At 36.9% G+C, this 21744-nt stretch overlaps 1 protein-coding gene across 2 annotated transcripts in view; it reads left to right on the forward strand.

Moving 5' to 3' along the window:
• Positions 1 to 2: 2 nt before the first annotated feature.
• TTC13 (tetratricopeptide repeat domain 13) overlaps positions 3 to 21744 on the forward strand; it is a 41664-nt gene continuing 19922 nt past the window's right edge. The window contains exons 1-12 of one of the 2 annotated variants that reach the window (XM_054062799.1): positions 3 to 321; positions 3776 to 3870; positions 7426 to 7501; positions 10286 to 10356; positions 12700 to 12765; positions 14218 to 14310; positions 15413 to 15529; positions 16305 to 16415; positions 17950 to 18032; positions 18911 to 19052; positions 20247 to 20421; positions 20821 to 20977. In XM_054062799.1, coding sequence (XP_053918774.1) covers positions 18 to 321; positions 3776 to 3870; positions 7426 to 7501; positions 10286 to 10356; positions 12700 to 12765; positions 14218 to 14310; positions 15413 to 15529; positions 16305 to 16415; positions 17950 to 18032; positions 18911 to 19052; positions 20247 to 20421; positions 20821 to 20977 — 1490 coding nt within the window. In that variant the 5' untranslated portion in view covers positions 3 to 17. Of the gene's footprint in view, positions 322 to 1491; positions 1583 to 3775; positions 3871 to 7425; positions 7502 to 10285; positions 10357 to 12699; positions 12766 to 14217; positions 14311 to 15412; positions 15530 to 16304; positions 16416 to 17949; positions 18033 to 18910; positions 19053 to 20246; positions 20422 to 20820; positions 20978 to 21744 lie in introns of those variants that run through there. The other variant, XM_009567083.2, reaches the window with a different exon arrangement.

Consider the following 21744-nt stretch of genomic DNA (forward strand, 5'->3'; position numbering starts at 1 on the left):
CGCCGACGTAGAACTACATGTCCCAGAGGGCAGCGCGGCGGCGCCCTCCACACCCCGGAGAGAGTGCGCGCCTGCTGTGTCCGGCCTGGGCGGAAGCGCCGCGCACGCGCGCTGTGGCAATGGCACCTGCCGGCGGCGCCGCGGGGCTGGGGGTGCCGCTGGCCCTACTGGCCTTGGCCTTGGCTCGCGTCGCTCTCGCCCTGACTGAGCAGTACCCGGCCCTGTCCCTGCTGCAGCAGGAGCTGCACCGGCAACACCAGGGGCCGCCGGGGGGATGCGCCTCGGCGGGGGAGTGGGCAGAGCAGTTCTCGGCCGAGGGCGGTGAGTCGGGGGCGTCTCCGTGCCCGGCGGGGCGGGTTCTCCTCTCCTCGCCCCTTCCTCTTTTCTCCGCCCTCCCTTTTTCCCCCCAACCCTCCCCTTTTCCCTTGAGACCCCCTTTTTCCTCTTTTCTTCCCGTATTCCTGTGGTCCCCTTGCCCTCTCTTTTTCCCTGCCCCCGCTTTCCTGCTCCCCCCCTCCCCGTCCCTCCTTTTTTCCCCTCGCCCTCCCTTTTTTCCCGCGCTCCTCCCTTTGCCCCTCTTTTCCCCTCGGCCCCACCCCGGCCCCCTCTTTTCCCTCGCCGCCCCCTTTCCCCTTTTTTATCCCTCGCCCCCCCTCTTTTCCACCTTTTTTCTGGCTCAGTGGTGCCGCTGCTCAGCGGACTCGCACCGAGGCACCGTCTGTGCTGTGGAGCTGAGCGGGGAAAAGCCCTCATCCATGGCACGGGGAAACTTTAGGGTCTGGAGTGGCACCCGGGAGGATTCCTGTTGTCCCATTCACCAGCCTGCCAAGTCTAGCTGCTGGGCTCCATGTGCTTTTTCACCCTCGCACTCCGTAGCACACCGAGCTGCCACCCGCCCCGTGCTCGTTTCAGAGCTGAATATGGCTCTATTCATTTTCAGCCACGGTTCTATATATGTATTGCTGGTGAACTGGATGGTTTTCTTTAGGAGCACCTCGTTCAGGTAGCAGACTTTTTTGGTTTTCGAAGTAATTTTGGCTTGTAATACAGGCAGAGTTAAAGCTAGTGAATGTGCTATACAAAAGCGTCCTTCAGAGTCACAATGCACTTGTAATACAGATAAAGGCAAAGATGTTATCAAGTCACTGCAATGTAGATTCTTAATTATTTACATGAGACTAGCCAGTGATGTCATGTGTGTCATGACTGCTTAGCTGTCTGCAGGGTTTTATTTTCTTCCTAATTTCATAAAGTCTCTACTGGTATCAACAATTACTGTGGTTTGTAAGGACAATACACAGCTGGTATAATCCAGTCAAATTTAGCAAACTTCCTAGAAATACCTTGTTATGAGTAGGTCTTGGTCTTTTTTTTTCCCTGCTGATGTGGGTTTTTGTCTTCACAGCTTAAAGTTCTTTGGTAAGTTTGTATCTTTATAATTTGTGTTACATTAGGTGCTTTTTTTTTTTTTTTTTTTTTTTTTTTTTGGAGGTGGCTATAATGGCTGAGAGCCACAGTACATTAACACTAAATCAGATTGTGAAGGTTATCTCAGGTGACCATTGCTCCAAATCGCTCAGGCGTAAGTATAAAACCACCCAGTGTTGAGATAAAATCTTTATGCCATGCAAGTTAATAAATGGCAAAGCATTTGATTACAGCTCTTCTGTTACTGAGATGTGCATGATTGACTCAGGATACTCCTTCAGAGGTGTGTTTGGAAGACTAGATTTTGATATATTGGTGGGTGGTATTTTAAAGAGACCAGTGTAATTGAGATTAGTATAAGGAATTCCTGTTAAATCATTGTGTATGTCAGGTACTTTCCATACACTGATATAAAGGTAGCCCTTAGTTACAGAGCAGCATGCTTACCCTGAAATAGCTGCCTACTAGTTCATTCCTTGCTATTTAAGTCCTGTGGCTAAATAAATTGCCAGTTGAAAAATTCCTTTACACTCTCAGTCTTTGTTTTAGTACAACTTTCCTGGAAGCTGAAAATAAAGTTTTATCTCAAAGTGTTACTCTTGTAGCTTATTACAAGCCCAGGGTAATTTCTCTGGCTCGTGTTTCTGCTTTTTGATGAAGTTGTTAATGAGGCAGCGTGGTACAGGTTTGACTGTACCCAAGTTGCAGACAAAGGCAGATCCATTCTTCCCTTTCTATAAAGTAGTTTGTTGCCCCAAGAACTGCAAGATTTGAAGGATCATTTTCCCTCTGTAGCTTATAACACATAAGCTGTCATTATTCACTGCCAGCTTATTAAAAAAATTCCTTCACTAAATTCTTGCTGTTATGCAGAGAATTATTCTGGAGGTGGGCTGTGCCTGCACCACTTTGTTTTGGTTTGTGAAGTGAAAATTGCTTAGCGAGTCCACAGCCGTGGCTCTTAACTCTCACTGACTTACAAGCACCAACACAGAACGCATAATATGTTGTTAATGCTGCCATAGCACAGGAGTGTTTGGCTAATGTGAAGAGCAAAGGGTACCGTTGAACCCCCTTACTGGAAACTATGGGTTGGTGAGCCACTGTTCTTACAGGACTTTCTGACTTTAAACTCTGACCTTCTGCTTTTCACTGCTCTTACTTCTGTTGTAAAGCTTCTCCTAGTTAATGTTTATGGCTAAACTTGATTCCACGTTTCTGTTTACATGGAATGATTTTAGGTACTGTTTTGACTTCTCTTTATAAGAAGGCTGTTTCTTTTTCTTGACTAGGGCTCTACTTGTGACAAATGGTGAGTTAGCTGACTGCAAGCCTTATGTAATAAAAATGTAAGAATAGCACTGCCTGTGCATATATATTGGAAACATACACTGCTTCACAGCCTTTCAAACTTAGCATCAAGCTTATATTTACACACATTAGGGGAGATGATAAAAAGTGGTATTTGTGCCATGGAATCAAAGAGATAATATTGTTTATTTACTTTTCCTTGTTTGTGCTTGATATGTTTAAGTTAATAGAATCTGAAGATTTAAAAGCTAACAGTTCTGTTGGATTAGCAGTTAAAACACCATGTAGGTGTAGTGATGGCTTCTGTAGTCTATCAATCTGCAGGGTTTTGTTGATTGTTGTTACTTCTTTGTTTCCTTTGTTAGACTTTTTCTCTGCTATGCTAACAAGCTATGTTTGACTTTGCATAGATTTGAATCGATCTTAGAATTTTTGTAATGATCTTCCTAGTCCTCTACCTGTGAGAACCTTTGTATGTGTTCAGTCAATTACTGTTTGTTGTTCTGTCTGCTTTTTACAGTCTTATATTGCTGTTTCCTGGACTTCAGCAGCAGCTCTTTCCCTACCTCTGTATGGTCGATGCCATTTGTTTTCCTTTCTGGGATTGGTGGGATTGGAATGATAATTTTGTCTTTAATTTCCTGGGCCAGAGAAAGAAATGATAATGCAAAAAGGGACATGTCTACCCCAGACTTTACTTCTTTGCTTCCTGCTTCCTACCTTTTTATCTGCTTCTTCCCTTTTTTTTTCTTTCGTGTATTTTTAGCCAAAACCATGAGCAGAAGTAGTGATAAAACTAACTGTATAACTAAGTGATAAAACTAACTATATAAAAGCACTCATGTCAACTCTTGCTTCCCTGGCTGTGTGGATGTGGTGCTGTGTGCAGAAAACACTCATGAAAGTTCTGGCCTGTGGACTGCTCAGCAGGAAAGTTGTTCACATGCACATGAGGAAATGTGAGATATGATAATAGAACATGTAACACATGTAATGCTTTGAGTTCTTAATGATATTTTCTCTGTTTTTCTCCCAGATTCATCATTTTTGCACTTCCATGAACCGGATTGTGACATAGGAGGGTCTTCATCTTGTGAATCTGTGCTTTCTCTCAACACAGAAAAAATTCTGGTATGGTGTCAAGTATCTAATGTACAAAACACTTTTTAAGAGATCGTTGAAGTTGCGGATCACTTTACCTGCATAACCAGTTAGAACAAAGTTCAGGCAAATAACTACAAATGGAATCTATTAATCAGTAGGCGTAGGTCCTCAAAAGGCTTAGGTATGAATGAACTGAAGTTGCTCATGGAAGTATGCTTTTGTAGTACTCCATCAGGAATCTCTAGGGCTGTCAGCAATTTCAACTCATTGAAGCTGATGTCTCCACTGAAGGCTGCACTTCACCTGGATTAGTCTGACATTTGATACTTTATTTTTAGGGGTGTAGGGTCTGTTGCTGTAAAAGGGAAGAGTGTGTTAGTTTTTACCCAAATGAATTAACTGAGGAGGTTTACCACAAAATTCATGTGAGAGTAGAAGTGATGATTTGCAGTTGCTACAGAAATACCATTGTGCAGAGATGATGGAGTTGGAGACTTCAGACTATATTTCTCTAAACGTAGTACAGACGTGGTATGTGGAGAATATTCTAGCAGAAGAGGTGTATTTCTTGGTAGAGAAGCTTCAATTAAGGATTATTTTGAAATGTGGGCTTTCTTGCCACACTACTGTTAACCTGTTGATCTTGAAGGAATATAATTTTCGGTCTACATCAGAACCTTGGTTTGATGTTACTTCCTCAGTCTAGTAGAGTGACAGATATTGAAAATCTTCAAATAACGCATGTGAGTATACAAAGAAGCCTTGGCATATTTGTAGAAGTTATTTGCTATGGAGGAGCGTGAAAACGGTATTCTAATTTGAAGCAACTTCTCCAAAGGTGACATTTGGAAATAAAACTACTGCAAATCCACCAAGCCAGTTATTTAACTTGAAGATTTTCCTTAGACGTTACTCCATCAGATATTGGTCAGATCTTCTGTCTAGTCTATTTCTAGCAGTGCTAGCAATTCTTTCAAAGGAAGGAAATATGTATTAGTTTGTTAGAAATTTCCCTGTTAAAAAAAAAAAAATTGTTTTGGAGAGAGCAACAATTCAGCCTGTTGGGAGTTGGTACTGTGGTGAAAAATCTGTCGTTTCCTTAAGGCAGAATGACTCACAGTTTTTGCATGTAGAGCTGCAGGATGTCTAACCTATAACTGTATTCAAAATTTTTAAAAGTATGAGCCCCCTTTGTCTCCCACTTCAAGAATCAAGCACTATTCTGTTTTTCTGTGATAACAAAACAGGCACGGTAGACGAGGTTAGGGGAAACTGGTACGTCTCTTGTCGAGTATCACATGCAGCTCTGTAATTCATGGGATTAATGCCAGATACTTTTGATTGTAGCTTATTTTCTAATACCCAATGTGAAATGTTGATGCATCTTATCTTTTGTCCACAGACAAAGATGTGTAGGCCTTTTTTGTAAATCTACCAAGGAAGAGTATGTACTTTAGTAAAAATGAATTTTTTTCTAACATTAAGACAATTGTAGAGTCATAGAATAGTTTGGGTTGGAAGGGACCTTAAAAATCATCTAGTTCCAATCCCCCTGCCATGGGCAGGGACAAGTCCCACTAGATCAGGCTTCTCAAGGACCCACCCAACCTGCCCTTTAACACCTCCAGGGATGGGGCATCCACAACTTCCCTGGGCAACCTGTGCCAGTGTCTCACCACTCTCATAGTAAAGAAATTCTTCCTTACATCTAGTCTAAATCTCCCCCTCTCTGGTTTATACCCATTGCCCCTAGTCCTATCACTACAAGCCTTTGTGAACAGTCTCTCTCCAGCTTTCAGGTACTGGAAGGTCACTCTAAGGTCTCCTCGGAGCCTTCTCTTCTCCAGGCTGAACAACCCTAACTCTTTCAGCCTGTCCTTGTATGGGAAGTGCTCCAGCCCTCTGATCATCTTTGTAGCCCTGCTCTGGACCCATTCCAACAGTTCCATATCCTTCTTATGTTGAGGATTGCAGAACTAGACACAATACTCCAAGGGACGTCTCACAAGAGAGGAACAGAGGGGCAGAATCACCTCCCTCGACCTGCTGGTCATACTTCTTTTGATGCAGCCCAGGATACGGTTGGCCTTCTGGGCTGTGAGCATGCATTGCCAGGTCATGTCGAGCTTCTCATTGACCAGCACCTTCAAGTCCTTCTCTGCAGGGCCCTTATAGGAGAGTAATGTTTTGCAGAGTTAAGTATTGAAGATCACTTTCTCAACCAGATTTTCTGGAAATCACCTGAAGGCCACTGGTGATATAAGGAGGTTGGTTTTGGAGGTGTGTGATTTGTAGGTATACATGGTTTGCAGTGTAGATTTAGTTTTCTAATTGGTTTACCTGTTGAACCCTGCTCATTCTTGTGCTCTTTTTTTAATGGCTTTTTTTTTCCTGTAAGGATGCAGCACTTGTACATAATCTCTAATTTTAGTAAGAATAAGGCTTGTAAAATCCAGATCATTCATACCCTCCAAAATACTCAAGGTTTTAGAGCAGACCAAACTTCTTCTCTTTACTGAGGTTATTAGATGAACAGGGCAGAAACTATGCAATGGGTTTTGGCCAGTTACTTTTCTGCTTTGTGGGTGATTGAAATGTCTGTGTCATGGACACAAGTAACAAAGCTACATTTGATTGAACAAGTCAAAACAAGTGGAAGAGGACACAGTGCAGTCCTCTCAGTAGAAGAAATGATGAGTTAAATGTGTTCTCCAAAGTTTGAAGGTGTTTAACTGTCTTCTCTGAAGTTAAAATGTACCTATGTGTTGTTTAGCTGAAGCTAAAGATACCTGAGCAGTGAGAGAAGTTATTTTTTCCTCTTCTTGCTTCTTAAAGCAGTTTGGATGGCCTGTTATTTAAATGACCGTTTTGTATTTTTCTAACATAAACTGCTCTGGTAGGCTTACAGCTGTCTATGGAACATACTTATGAAAATGAACAGAGCAGATTATTTCTTTATTTCAGAGGGGTTGTCTTTGATAGTACTAGTTTCTTTCGGCACATTATTTGGTTAACAGAAATCTTAGATGAGGTTACGATCGGCAGAAAAAGTCTGTAGCTCATAGAAGTTATTGTAAAGGAACAGCCTTTTTACTCTACTATGGCACTGTTAATTTAAACTTGTCTTTATTACTAGAGCGATGTTCTTTTCAGGGTTTCATTTTCAGTGTTTTACTCTTCTGGAGCTTCTTTACTCCACAGAAGGCAACAGGAAACAAGAGAATAATGAATGGCATAAAGATTATAAACTTTCCTGTGAAGAAGCATGTGCCTTAGAAAGGCTTACAAAACTTTATGTTAAAAAGATCTAATATAGAAACATCAACCACTGTTAAAATGCTGACAACGTTCTTTCATCTGAAGAGTTTGGTTAGCCTTGTGTTAGAGACAATAACAGCAGCACCTGACTGAAGAGTCATTTTTCTCCCTGTGGAAGAGCAGGAATGAATTTGTTTTCAGTTACCTTAAAGCAATCACATTAGTCTTAACTTTTTTATTTAAGGCATTGTCTTAAAACATGGGTTTTCTATTAAATCGTTTACTGTTGTTTGCTGAACACTTCAAAAAAATCATGTTTTGCAGGGTCAAGCGAAGTTACTTGCAGAGCAAAAACGATTTCCATTTGCTACTGATAATGACAGCACAAATGAAGAACTGGGTAAGATGCCTTATGTAAGGTTTGTGTGAGTGAATTATGTGTGAATTATTAGCACTGAATGTTTTGAAACTAATCTGAGGATTCCTTAGTGGTGTGTTAAACTTAGTGATCCAAGTAAGCCTGAAAATACAGTGCGTTTTTCTGATCATACAAAGAAAATATATATCTCTCTTCCTAAAATTCTTTTCTGCTTTGCTCACTAAAATTTTTTCACCATTCTTCTTAAGCAGATATTCAAAAACCAATTTGTCAAAGTCCTGTTAAACAGTTTCAGCTCCTTCCTGCTTTCCTTTCTCTTGATTGATGACTAAAACTGTCAAGCATCCAGAAAATGTTATGAATGTAATATACTTTCTATTAAGCATAGATCTGGGATCTATCTTCCCCTCTTCACACACTCTTCCCATCAACACTTATAGGCAGCAGGAATGCTTTTTGAGTTATGTCCTTGTACAGGCTGCTTCTTGGTGTTTTTTCAAAGCATGCTCGTGTGAGCATGATAGTGGAGGTTTTTCAGGTAAAGCAACAGGAAATACCTATCTCAAAGGACTCGAGGGAGGAATTACTTTCACTGCTTCTCTAGTGGTATCCTCTTCAGGAAGCAGAGATACTATGAGGCAGCAGAGAGGTTGAGAATGTATGTCAAGGAAGGCAGCATACTAAAGGGAGAATTTACTCATAAGTTGTCTAGTGAAATTAAAACAATTGAGTAGTTTTTTAATGGACGTAGTTTTTGCCTTCACAGATCTATCAGGAAAAAATTGTGGGCTTAGTCTTTTTTCATATTCCTAGCATATCTAACTATGTTCATGGAATCCTGAAGGGAATACTGAACTTGCGTCCAGCAGAAAATATTTGATGCTTTTAGTATCTGCTCTGTAGACTTGGAAGACTACGCCAGAAGATCCCTATCCTCATGTTTGTCCTGTAGGCTGACATCTACCTCCCCACTTTATTTCAAGTATGTCATGATGTGAGGAGCCTGGGTCCTTCTTGTTTGTGCATGTTACTTCTAACTGTTCTGAGGAAAAATAATGTGAAATGAGCAAGGCATTCTGAAGCAATGTTAGCACCCAGATACTTGAGCTAATGGGACAATGTTAACCCTTAGATTTTTCGTAATAAAGTACTTGCTTGTATTTTTGTAGTATTTAATTAAAGATGAAAAGATTAATCGGAGATTAATCCAGAAAAGCTTGTACTGTGTCAGCTACAAGCTGGCAATCACTTCCATAGTTTTACAGACACAGTCTATGACCTCCTGCGTTTTGCCAAGAGTCTTGGATAAACAAACTCATTATCAGTAAGACAATGAGTCTTCATTATTTTGCTTCCTCTCCGTTTTTCCTTAGTAGTGGCATGGTTGAGTTGATTTTAGTTTATGTACCACATGACCTGTGTTCTGGGATTGGAACCAAAAAGGTGATGCTAAGAACTGTGCAGTCTTGGAGGAGAATGAAATGAGGAAAGTTTAAGACCTCTTCAACCTGTCAACCTGTCACTCTGCCAATTTTCTTTCCTTTTTTTTATGGCAATTCTATGTATCTGAACCAAATGAAGCTTTTTATGTATGGAGGAAAAAGCTTACATCGCACAGAAATACTTCCTTCTGCGTAATAGAAATGCTCCAAGAAAGTGGCAAGCTTTAGATTAAATGCATTTCTTATTTATTTTCCATTTAACTTTTTTCCTCCTTTAACGAACAGTGTGTAGTTGTACTGCCAAAACAGTGTGGCTCTGCCTGCGTGAAAGATGTCTGTGTCCTATTAAAAATACCTTTGTTCTATCTGGTTTATTTGTTTCTTCTCATTTTTGAGTAAATAATTAAGCTGATAGGTGCCTCTTTTGTTTTCTTTGGATGAGTGCTAAAACCCATTAGAAGTATGGGGAAAGGTGACTTCCCACTTTTAGTTCCGCTATCAGCCGTTTGCATGAGCTATCTGGGCAAAAGTTGTACTTTAACTTTCATAGCTCTGGTCTGCAAGATACTTGTTTGTGGTTTTTTTGTGGGCAGTGTAGACGGAGCTTAGTCCAGAGTTAAGAATGCTGAGAGATTAAAACACATGAAATGATACAGTCTTGAGATATTCAGCTGTTAGAACTGAACTTCAGTCATGCAAGCACAACCACAGCTTTCCAGTCTTGTGACTTGACTGGTTTTTTGTACGTTGTGGAGGTTACAGGAAGGTTGTTTCTAAAACAGCGGTCTGTTTATTTTTCAAACACTTGGCTTCTACTCCAGAGTTGGGGGATATGCAAGAACTTTAAAGCTTTTTGTAATTGTAATGTGAGTAAAGATTCTGTAGTTTTTCAATCTCATTTTTATAAATAATGGAGTCACTTAAATTGAGTTTTTTCTAGATAATTCAAATTAAAAAAAAGACTTCTTTTTTGTGAAATGTGTATGAACAAGTGCCGTCAGGTGTTCTGTAATGGAATTATCCAAAAAAGCTATCCAGTGTTGGGATCACGGTACCTTTCCTGGTCCTAAGTACTTTAGAAGCAGACGTGGACCATTTCTGAACAACTTCTAAAAGGAGAGGAAGAACCCCAAACAAACCACACAACCCAAAAGCAATTCTGATGAGCACAGTATGAATTGAGTAATTAATGAATGCTACGTAATGGTTGAGGGAAGTCATTTCAGTGGTAGTTCAGAAATCATTTGATTATTTCAGTGCGGCATAGGAATTTATATTAAATACAACCAAATTGTAAAATGTATTTTTAAAAAAATCAGATGTTGTTTTCTGTTTTATTTACCTTTGTAATTTTTTTTCTCAGCAATTGCTTATGTGTTAATTGGCAACGGCTTGTATGATGAAGCCATACAACATTTTTCAACGATGCTGCAGGTAAGTTTTCTGTTCGGACCCCTAAAAAATCACTTTATGAAATCCATTAAGGCATATAGCTTTTACTAAAACAAAGATTTACTTGAAGGTTTTAAAATTAGAGTAATCTATGAGAGTAATTATTCTAGTATTTGTTCATCTTTTTTCCATCCAAACATAAGCGTATTCTTAAAACCAGGTGATGTAGTAGCTTGGTTTTTTTGAGTATTTTTCTTGTCTGTAGGAATAAACTTTTTATGGCACTTTGACCGAAAAAGCAACTAAACAAAAAGACCGTCTTCAGAAACGTGGCCTGTGCAAAATTGAAGTTCATTTAATTGCCCTCTTAATGCCTCTTAGGCTGGTATATTTTAATGTGGACTTTTTTGGGGGACAGCATGTTGCCTGTACATTAGAGAAAAATCTGATAGTGATCACTTATTACTACTGGCAAGTACTGCATTGCTTTCAGGATGACAAATGATTTTGTATGCTGGGTTTATCCTTCTTCAGTGGTAAGCATTTGCCGAGTTTAATATATAAATAAAACATAATACTTCAACATTTATATTTTTTTTTACTGACCAAGGTAAAGAATTCTGAGTAATCTTCTATGAAGTAAAAGGTGGATACTTTTAAGACAAAACCAACGCCAGCAGTTTAGAAGCTTCAACGAAAGCTGATTTCAAAATACTGTATTTCTGTGGCTAAGAACTAGAAGTGTGGACTTGCACTTTGGTCTAAACTGGTTGTAGTACATAGATGCAAGCTGAAAGTACTACTAGCATGTATTTTTTTAATTCGGATGTCATATGACTTGTGCATAAATTGAGTGAAAGAATGGCAATGTAATGGAATTATCCCAGGGAGTTTATCAGAGGACCAGCATGTTCATTGTTGTGGCTTTTCAGTTGTTGTTGGTTGTTTTTTTCAGGTGTTTAGTGAACTCTGTCTTAGATTTGTTTTTAATGTGAGGAACGTTGTATTTGGTTTGGTTTTTTTAGCCTAATGAGAAATCCTGCTTTAGAAGCCACTGGACTTGTATGTTTCCTGCCTTCTCTTTGTTGAGAAGAAAACTAAAGATAATCAAGAAACAGCAACTGTAGAAAGATACTGTGAGGAGTGTGTATATAATAGCGTACCTTTGCAATGCATACATCTTGGTTGAAATTAATATCATGCTTATTGTGTGCCTGAAAGCCTGTCCAGTGGTTATAATCGTTCACTCTGTCTTCCATAAGGCAATTTAAAATACATATAAAGTGAGTATTAAAACATTTAACAGAAGAAAACAGCCTTGTTTAGCCACTGTATTCATTAGGGAAGTTACCTGAAGTTGGCCTTGGCAAGTGTACACTTGAAATCAGCTCACATCTGGGAAGCTGCCAGGATTGGAATGCTGTGTTATCTATTGTTTTGTCAAAGGAAGAATTTGTTTCTTGGCAGTTGTCCCAGTTAAATGAGACCAGGTCCATGCTACAGACTTTTGTTGCACAGCTGTATTAGTTGCAGGCATGACAATGGTGTGATTTTTGACTGGTTTTCAGGGAAACTGACTGCATAAGCATTGTGGCAAGAAAACCAGTTTTGCTGTTGTAGATCTTGAAATTTGGATGGGAAACAATCTCTGGAGTAAATAACATTGAACAAGAAGTAGATTCACTATGTATGATGCATGCCCTTAAGTGCCTGAATGGAAGGCCGTGAACTTAAATCTAACCCAGGGAAGGTTTGCTTGAATTTTGTCCAACTATTTTGGCAGAATATCTCTTGTTTTAGTTGCTGACCAAATACAGATTTCATGAGGGTGTCACAATTTCCAGACTTTAAAACTTGTTTTATTCGTCATTTAAATATAAGCTCTGAATGGCTGAATGTATTTGTTTATCACTTCAGTGACATTAGGCAAAGAAGTTATATATTTTTATATTGTATATTATTATATTTATATATAATGTTTATTTATTATATTTATATATAATGTGTATTTATTAATATTTCTATGTATTTTATATATTGTATTAATATAATTACCAATAAGGTTATGAGTAATGAAATATGGAAAACAGGCTATATATGTACAGAGCCTCTGATAGGTGGTCATTGACACTGTTGTTGTGTTCAGCTCATTTCCAAACAAAAGTTTCAGAACAATTCCACTAAATTAGATTGGAAGTTGTGAGTGTGTGAAAGTAAGGTCTGTAATACAATCAGTTTCTTTTTGTGGTTGTTCATTGCTTGCTACTTAACATTAGCAAAAATTAAATACATATTGAAGAAATATACCTTCTTTAAAATACAACAGGCAACAAACCAAAGATGTACAACTGATTATTCATTTTATTCATTTTTTTATCTCAACAGGAAGAGCCAGAGCTGGTTAGTGCAATTTATGGACGAGGGATAGCATATGGAAAAAAAGGACTACACGTAAGTAGATAATTATTTAAAATTAACATCTGACTGAATTATTTGAATCCAAACTATAAGATGAGCTGTTACAGGAGGAGCTAAACTGGTTGGAACTTCATAGGTACATCCCAAAGACTTCATGCTGTAATGATGTGTCCATCCCTTGGTGGGTGCTCTGTAACATATGGATCTTGGATCATACTGTGAAAGCTGTTAGTGCATTTGCTTTGTCAGACCGTGGAAGTAAAGCAGCATGGAGCAAGGGTGCTAGAGAATATAGGTGCAGTTGTGAGTGATGATTAGTAAGGCTCGGAGTCACAACCACTACTAGAGTCATCTAGAAAGACAGGAGGTACTATCTTGCCTCTGAGAGGCAGGTTCATGAAATCGTGCTGAATTTTTCTCCGCATCTACTCTGTGTTTGGAAACAAAAAAGTCTTTTATTGTGACTTGGAAGCGTTGTCAACTCTTGCTGTCCAGTAGGCCTTACATTGCTTCTTGAGTGCCTGTGCCTCTTGATGCGTATCCCATCTTGAGTTCGTTCAAAAAAATCAAAGTTAAGTTACTTACAGTTACAGCTGACTGTGCAAACAATTTCCTGAGCAAATATAAGTTTGAAAGCAGACTGTGGTCCTTGTAGTTTGAGTCTGTGGCCTTTTGAATCGTGACTGAACGTTTGCTGGAATTCTAGAAGAAAGAATATTTGAATATTTGAACATTTCCTTTGTGCAGAGTATGTAATTCTGTAGTGATGCTGACAGGAGCTTGAAGTCTCTCGTATTTGCATGTTTTTAGCACCAGCATGAGTTTTTCTCAGTTTGTCTAGATGTTGAGACAGCTTCACATTATAAAAGTTTCTGTGAGCAACACTTTTAAGATGCAAAGATGATCTTAAGCATGTGCAAAACTTCTTTGCCAAGAAAAATGTCAATGAACTTTAACAGAGAATTTGCTGTATAACTGGTTTGGACTTTTTTTACCAATTAAATAACTGCTTCCATCCAACAATTTATTCAGGACAGTGTAAAAATTAGATAGGAGAGATGCTGACGGCATCAACCCATTCACTAGTACTGCCTGGATTACATAACAGACAGTACTGATGAAAAAGCTGGTGTGTGAGGATGTGTGTGGAAGTTGACATGAGAGCTTGAGTCAGCTTTGTTACCAAGAAAGATACCTATGGAGATGTAAACCTAATGTTTATTCACACGGTTATATTGATTAATTTTTAGAGGTACAGCACAAAGATGATGTATACAAGCAATGTTTATTTTTCTTATTTAAAGCAGATAGGGTGTTCTTTTAAGCTATTTGTAGAATACTGCATCTTAGCAAAGGTGCAAAGGGCTTTTAATGTAAACTGATACACTTTCAGAAACTTAACCAATCTAGTTGTCCTTCAGTCTTTAGAGTGTATTACTGTAAGTATATGCAATTGTTTACCTTGTTTATTTTTCTTCTTTTCAGGATATGAAAAATGCTGAGCTTGCTCTGTTTGAGCTCAGTAGGGTGATTAGTCTGGAACCAGATCATCCTGAAGTATTTGAACAGAGAGCAGAAGTGAGCATTTTTTGTCTCTCTTCAGAATTTTTTAAGAAGTTGCAATTATACAGTGTTTTAAAGTGTTTCTTAATTGATATAATGACTAAAGCTCTTATCTATGTTTTTCTGTGAACATTTATCTTTTCTTTTAAAATACACATATTTGCTTTCAAACAATGTAATTTCTGGAATGTTTATTTTTAAAATGAAACATACACCATATGGAGTCACTATAGCCAATAGAATAGCATATATTATGTCTAAGTGTTTAGGGTTTGATATATAGGAAGATCATGTATGGGATTTTTTTTTTTTTTAATATGAATCAAAATATCATTTGAACCTTACTGTTTGCACTTAGTGTCACCTTATTGTGTTTATTGTTGGGACTAGTTAGTAAAATGCCGAACTTTTAAAGAATGAGTTTTTAATCTAATGTTTTGGTTTTATGCTTGTGCATATAGGTTAAATATCATTCAGATATACAGATATTTTTCTTATTGGTAATCATGTTTTGTTTTGCCAATTCAGTTACAGAAAATGGATTTCAAGAGCAGCTTTGTAGATAAATCAAAAGCCAAAATATTTATTAAAGCCAGCATACTGTGTAATGATAAATGCCATAATATTAAATTGTAATTCACAGTTTTCATGTTTTTAATGATTTGTTAATGCATTTGTTAAGAACTTGATATAAAAATGTGAAAGGCATTCAGATAATTGGAAACAGACCATTTTCTATTCGAGGGAATATTTTGTCAAAATGTGCAGGTTTATGAGATTACTTTATTACATTTTCAGTTGAATGTGTTGAAATAACTTGAATTAAAGAATTTTGCTTTGGGTGATTTGTTTTTACTTGGAATACTAGGTTTCTGCAAATGTTATCAGTGATGTTCATGCACACTGATTTTTTTGGAGAAAAATGCTTCCAGGTTTTCCCTTTGATAGGGATTTAAAAGCAACAAGTACTGAAACTTAGAGTAGGACTTTCCAGTCTGTTACAGCAAGTACAGTTACTGTGTTACAGCTGAACATGAAAAAGAATAATCTTCATATAGCTATAACAAGTCTATTCAGTGTGTTTTCCCTAAGCTTTTTTTTTCCTTTGTACTCTTAGATATTGTCCCCACTAGGACGAATCAGTGAAGCGTTATCTGATCTCACCAAAGCTATTCAGCTACAGCCATCAGCACGGCTCTACAGGCACAGAGGTACCCTTTACTTCATATCCGAGGTTAGTGGATATTAGGGGATTCTGTTTGGTTTTGGTTGTGTGGATGTACTTTATCTCATTGTTGCTGTTTTGGGTTACTTTTGTTTGAGAACTTCTTTCCTATTTAAATTAAAACACAAAATAACAAAACCTATGACTTTATGGCAGTTCAGAGGTATTCTTTAGGTATTTTATCTGCATGCCTATTTAATGCAGAGAGCCAGAGTACCTTACATACATGTCACATTGGTTTGTGTGTTTGAGGAGTAGGATAAAGAATTTGACTTGATTTATAATTTACAGCTGCATTTAAGTAGTATGGTTAAATGCCAGTATAAAAAGGAAAATAGTTTTGGTCAAGGCAGTAACTGCCTTATATATTTAAGCAAAACCCACACCACACAAACAAAAAAACCCTACAGAAATGCTAACATCCTATTTTGCTTTGTGATCTGTGTGTTTTCTTACACTTTAATGTAAAACAAGTAACTTTGCCTTCAATGGTTGTGTGAATGCTAAATAACTGATTTCCCACTTTTATTGTTCGGATTTCACTCTGATTCCAGCTTTTTTTCCACTTACTTTAGGACGTTTTATATAGCACTTGCTGTAGAAGTCAGAAGTGTATTGTGCATTCCTTATTCTTTGACAGTCTAACTGACAGTTGACAGTCGTCGCTGCTTAGCCCTCAGACTCACTTCATATATTTAACAAAATTCTGTACTTCACTTTTATGAAAATAGAAGTATGTATTTCTCTTTGTTCCCTCTGTCATCTAAAATCTACTTTATCACAGGATTATGCAACAGCCCATGAAGATTTTCAGCGCTCATTGGAACTGAACAAAAATCAGCCTATAGCTATGCTTTATAAAGGCTTAACCTTTTTTCACAGAGGACTTTTGAAGGTAAAGCTGTGTTAAATAATATTTCATGTAGAACAACACACTCCATTTCAAGTTACTTCTATAAAATAGTTAAACTATCATAGGTGTTGATAAACGTGTCTTCTCTCACATAAGGAAGACTTTTTAAGGCGAAGGAGTACAAGCAAAATTAAAAGGTATCATTGCTGATTGTAGTACTTTATGGTAGGACATGTAAATACTGTTGGTCTTGCTGGATCTTGGTAAATTGGTGATAACTGTGTTGATATCAAGTATTTTGAAAGCTGTTTATATTTGGAACCTCTGCTAATATCTGCATGGTTATATTCAAAATTTCTTTGTATGAAAGGGAGACTCCCTATCTTCTGTGAAGGGGAGAGGGAGAAAGGAAAACAATTTTAAATTCTTCTTCAGATGAGCTAGGAGGTAATCAAGGAAACTGGTGATAGAAAGCCCTGCATCTGTACATGTGCATTTCAGTTATATGTTGATTCCGAACTGGTCGTATCTAAAATGAGGGAACATAGCTACTCCCTCAGATTCTAAAATCAGCAGGGAAGTAAGTTCTTCCTGTACTTTTTTAATGTTTCGCTGTTTCCTGACTCAAAACTTCTTGGTATTTTTGGTGTAGTAATAGTACACCTGTTTCTTGCTTGTAAGATATTTAGAGATACTGCTGCAGTTTTTCTGAGGGTGAGAGTAATTAGACAAGTCTGAAATCCTTGGTTTGAAAAATGAGGATGCAACTGTGTGACTCCTGAATTCCAACAGAGTGGAAGGTGTTTGTTGTTTTTAGTTTGTTTTTTTTTTTTTAAACCTCCTGAGTTTCAGCTCGCTATCTTTTGTAGGCAGTCACTGCACCTTTTGCTGTTGATTATTCCATCCTTTAATTCTAAGTCTTAATACTGTTTGCCAGTTTGCGTAGCCGGTCCAGTTTAAAAACCTGAGTTCTTAAATTATTTGAAGATTTGTTTGAACATATGCATATGCCTATTTTTAGCTATTTTATTTTTATTGCATTGTAGTCCTCACAGCAGCAGTATGTGTTCTTGTGTGAAGATGATCACTTACTCTATAATCCCTCAAGAGAGTGTTTGCTAACTGCAACTAATGCAGAATGTAATAAGAATAATGAAGGGCAGAGTACAGGTTTGAAGGAGTCTTTTGGACTGCGAAAATTGAGCTGTATTATGAATGAAGAAGGAAGACTGTAAGGAGAGACTGTTTTGCCTTAGGAACGAGACTGAACTTTGAAAGCAAACTCTGAAGGGATTTCATCTCTGAATTCTATTAAAAAGCTGTGAGAATTACTCATTCTCATGGCATATCAGACAAAGGAACTCCAGCAAGTCTGTCATTACTGTAAATAACATTGCAGTATTTAAGTTGTTATATGATGATTATTAGTCTATAGATTTTGTAATAAATTCATACCTTATTTGTTCCTTCCAAAGGTTTTGATGAATAACTGTTAATCCATGGCTAGTGACTACTTAGGATGCTAAAATTATACAAATGCAGCGTGAAAAATTTTTCTGTTGGTGTCTTTCTGTAGGAAGCCATTGAATCTTTCAAAGAAGCTCTGAAGCAGAAAGCAGACTTCATTGATGCATATAAAAGTCTGGGACAAGCCTACAGGTAGTTGCATTCAGAAATAGTTTTGAAATCTGTTTCTATCTGATTGTTCTTTAAAATGCATTCCAAGTTTTACACGTTTGTTACAAAACTGTGCAGAATCATATGTGTATTTGGTAGCTCTTACAGCCAGTATGACTATATCACACTATGTTCAATATAAATAATTTCTAGGTTTGCTTTATATTTTTAATTCAGGCCCCAGTGGCAGTCTGAGTCTTCAGACTCAAAGGTTAGGTAAAGAAGAGCTTAATGATCTTAAACTTAAAAAATCAGTATACTGGATAAAAACATGAAGAAAAATTTGAGTTGTGTACTCTTTCTATATTAATATTTTCCATGATAGTTTCTCTGTAGCTATTTTTACAAAAAGCTGTCCTGCAGGTAGAATAATTCCAGTCAATACATTTTCAGTTTAGCTACTGCTTTCAAACACCATATGCTTATTTCTTATTCAGTAATTAAGTAGTTTGTGTATTTTTAAAAAACTGTTTATATTTAGAAGATAAAAAGACCTGTCATAGTGTTTGTTTTCCAAGCATGCTTTCTCTGAAAGTTTTTTCGTTTAGTTTCTGAAGAAATACCGTAGCTATGGGTGTTTATGCTTTATGTCCATTGAGGATCATGAAGATTTGTGGTCCTGTGGGTTTCTATTTTGGAGTGTGCATTTCTGGGAGTGAAAAACTCTGTGCAGCTGTTCTGTTATTAGCACTGAAGAACAGTTGCAGAATTGCCGCTTTTGGTAAAGAAATTTTCCATTAGTGCTGTGTTTCTCTTTAATGATATCTGCTTTGGATGTGTTAAAACAACTTTTAACAAGTAATTTCGTTGTCACTTTTGCCTTCTGTACTCTTCACTTTCTACTTTGTGAAATCACCTAGAGAACTTGGCAACTTTGATGCTGCTACAGAGAACTTCCAGAAGGCTTTGCTCTTAAATCAAAACCATGTTCAGACATTACAGCTCAAAGGAATGATGCTTTATCATCACGGTAGCTTAGATGAAGCACTAAAGAATTTTAAGGTAAGCAGACCCTAAGTAAATACAAGAGTAAAATGTTTTAACAAGGACTAGAGTTCGACAAGTGCTATAAAATAGGCAAATGTCAAAGTTTTTAATTCTGAAGTGTAGGTGTATTGAACTAAAAATATTTTTTGTGAAGTCTGTCTTCAAAGATGTATAACACTTCAAAGTTTTTAATTAAAAAATGAGTTTTGATAAAACTAAGATACTTCCTCTAACTTTTATGAATTTCGAAAACCAAGCTCTGGTAGAAATGTTTTACCTGATGTTTATTAGGGTTTTTTGAAGTGGTGATTGTGTTGTTTCTACTATTTTAGTTCGGGTTTAGATCTAAAGTTATTTTTCATATCTGATGGAAAAAGAAATGTAGTCTTCTTTGTAATTTTAAGCTTAAATTGAGAATACAAAGTTCTGTATTTATCTTGTTTTTCTGAAGTGTTTTATTTGTTTTATAAATCTCAGAGTATGTTGTGATTCATTGAACTTGTAAAAATGTGCATGTTTCCATAGATAAGCAAAGTGTTGCTTGTCTCCATGGCCATTAAATGATGGCCTCATTTTGTAGACAGAACAAAGGCATATGTTAATCATATGTCCATATACTTAAACCAAGGATTTAAATAAGGTGTGAAAGTGATTACATCCCTTTCTGAATGAGTAATAACTTTATGTGCATCTTTGTCTTCACCTTCTGTAACACCGTTTGTAGGTAGTGGTGTAATTGAAAAGATATTTCAATTTTTAAGATTGTTCTCCTAAAGACATATAATTGGTAGAAAAATCAGAGCATTTAATTTTCAATGATAAATATGAATATGCTATGCATTTAACATATAGTAATTAGTTGACTAACATAATAAAGTGTACTAATAAGTGAACTAGTGAAGATATGGATGGAAGAAATGGCAAAATATGTGTTTAACCAGCCAAAATTGACTTGTTATTATTATTGTCAGGAATGTTTTGTCTAATTTTATTCAGCTGCTGTTGAAACTTCTGTAGCTGAAAATATTTTTCTTACATTTGCTACCAGCTTAAGTGGTCCTCATCACTCGAAAGAAAATTGCAATGGAAGTGGATCTTAATAATCAGTAAAACTTTTCCTGCAGATCTTCTGACCAAATAAGTTAATTTATTTGAAGATAGTCATTGTCTTTTTTGATTTGTATGTGCTTTGTTCTTTCAATCTCTTAGAGATGTCTACAGTTAGAACCGTACAACGAAGTATGCCAGTACATGAAAGGTCTCAGCCATGTTGCAATGGGACAGTTTTATGAAGGCATAAAAGCTCAAACTAAAGTTATGTTAAACGATCCACTACCAGGTCAGAAGGCCAGCCCGGAATATTTGAAAGTGAAATACCTCCGAGGTAAGTTGCAATTGTCTTTCTTATTTTAAATTTTCTTAAATGAACCCCAAAAATGTAAGCATGCTTGTAGTTATGGCAGTTTTAAAGAAGCCATCATATGCTCTCGTAAGCACTGCTTAGTGTGTCTGTTTAAGAAAAACGTATTCATGCAGTTAAAAACTAGCACCACAAATGAAATATACATTTCTTTATAATGATAAAGAGTGTTGTGACAGTTTGTTGAAATAGACTTATTTCTGTCTTGGAAATTGTCTCACAGCAAAATTAAATTATCTAAGAATCATGAATTATTAAAGTCATGCTGGAAAACTGACAATCGTATAATGTGTTTCTTGGTTTTATGTAATTATGTAGTAATTGAGTATGAAAACAGTATTTAATTTTATTTCTTTCCTCCAGAATACTCTAGATACTTGCATGCACATTTGGATACCCCTCTTACAGAGTATAATATTGATGTAGATCTTCCTGGAAATTTCAAGGACCACTGGGCCAAAAATCTTCCTTTTCTTATAGAAAATTATGAAGAACAGCCAGGGTTACAGCCACATATAAAGTAAGTAATGTAAAGGAGTAAGTAAATCTCTTTCAAAATCACAGGGGTTGAAGTTGGTTTAGCTCATAAAACAGAAAGAATGAAACCCAGTGATTTTCTTCACTTCTGTCTTCACATAGTTAATAATATTCATATAATATTGCTTCATATTCTGTGGCCTTACTGATTTAACTGTTCTGTTTCTTTTTTCTTGCAATTAATGTTAAGGAGTTAAGCTTGAGATGCCGAGTGTAGCGCTGTGTAGCACCCTTATTAAGCTTTCTTGTATGTTAAGTTTTTGTTTTATTATAAGTGTAACTTCCTAGATACTTAATAGATTTTTAGTGGCATCTGTGTTTCACTGGTAAAAAATACTCTCCAGAATAATTTAAATAACCAGTATTTTACAAGGGGGTGATTTCAGTCAACAAAGCAGGGGATTTATTGGAATTGGCTTCAGAAATATCTAGCTGTAGGAAAGAGAGTGATTTCTCCTGCTGTAAACTAATTTGTAGGTATATTTTCTTGTATTAACTTTATCTATGTAAAAAAATGGTGTGTTAAAAATTAATGGCTTTTGTGTATATGGAACAGAATCCACCTTTTTAGCACAAGAAGCTTTTACATAATTGAGGGAGAAGATATGGAATGAGGCTTTCCAGTCTCTATACATATTCTTTTCTTACATTCACTCTGAGGAACTTCAACACTAAGTAACATTGAAGGGGAATATATTATGTTTGAATTTTATTTAGTATCACTAACTACGAGCAACTCTGAAGGCAAAA

This window comes from Cuculus canorus, chromosome 3 (assembly GCF_017976375.1).
Source record: "Cuculus canorus isolate bCucCan1 chromosome 3, bCucCan1.pri, whole genome shotgun sequence".
In the NCBI taxonomy this organism is placed as follows: Eukaryota; Metazoa; Chordata; class Aves; order Cuculiformes; family Cuculidae; genus Cuculus; species Cuculus canorus.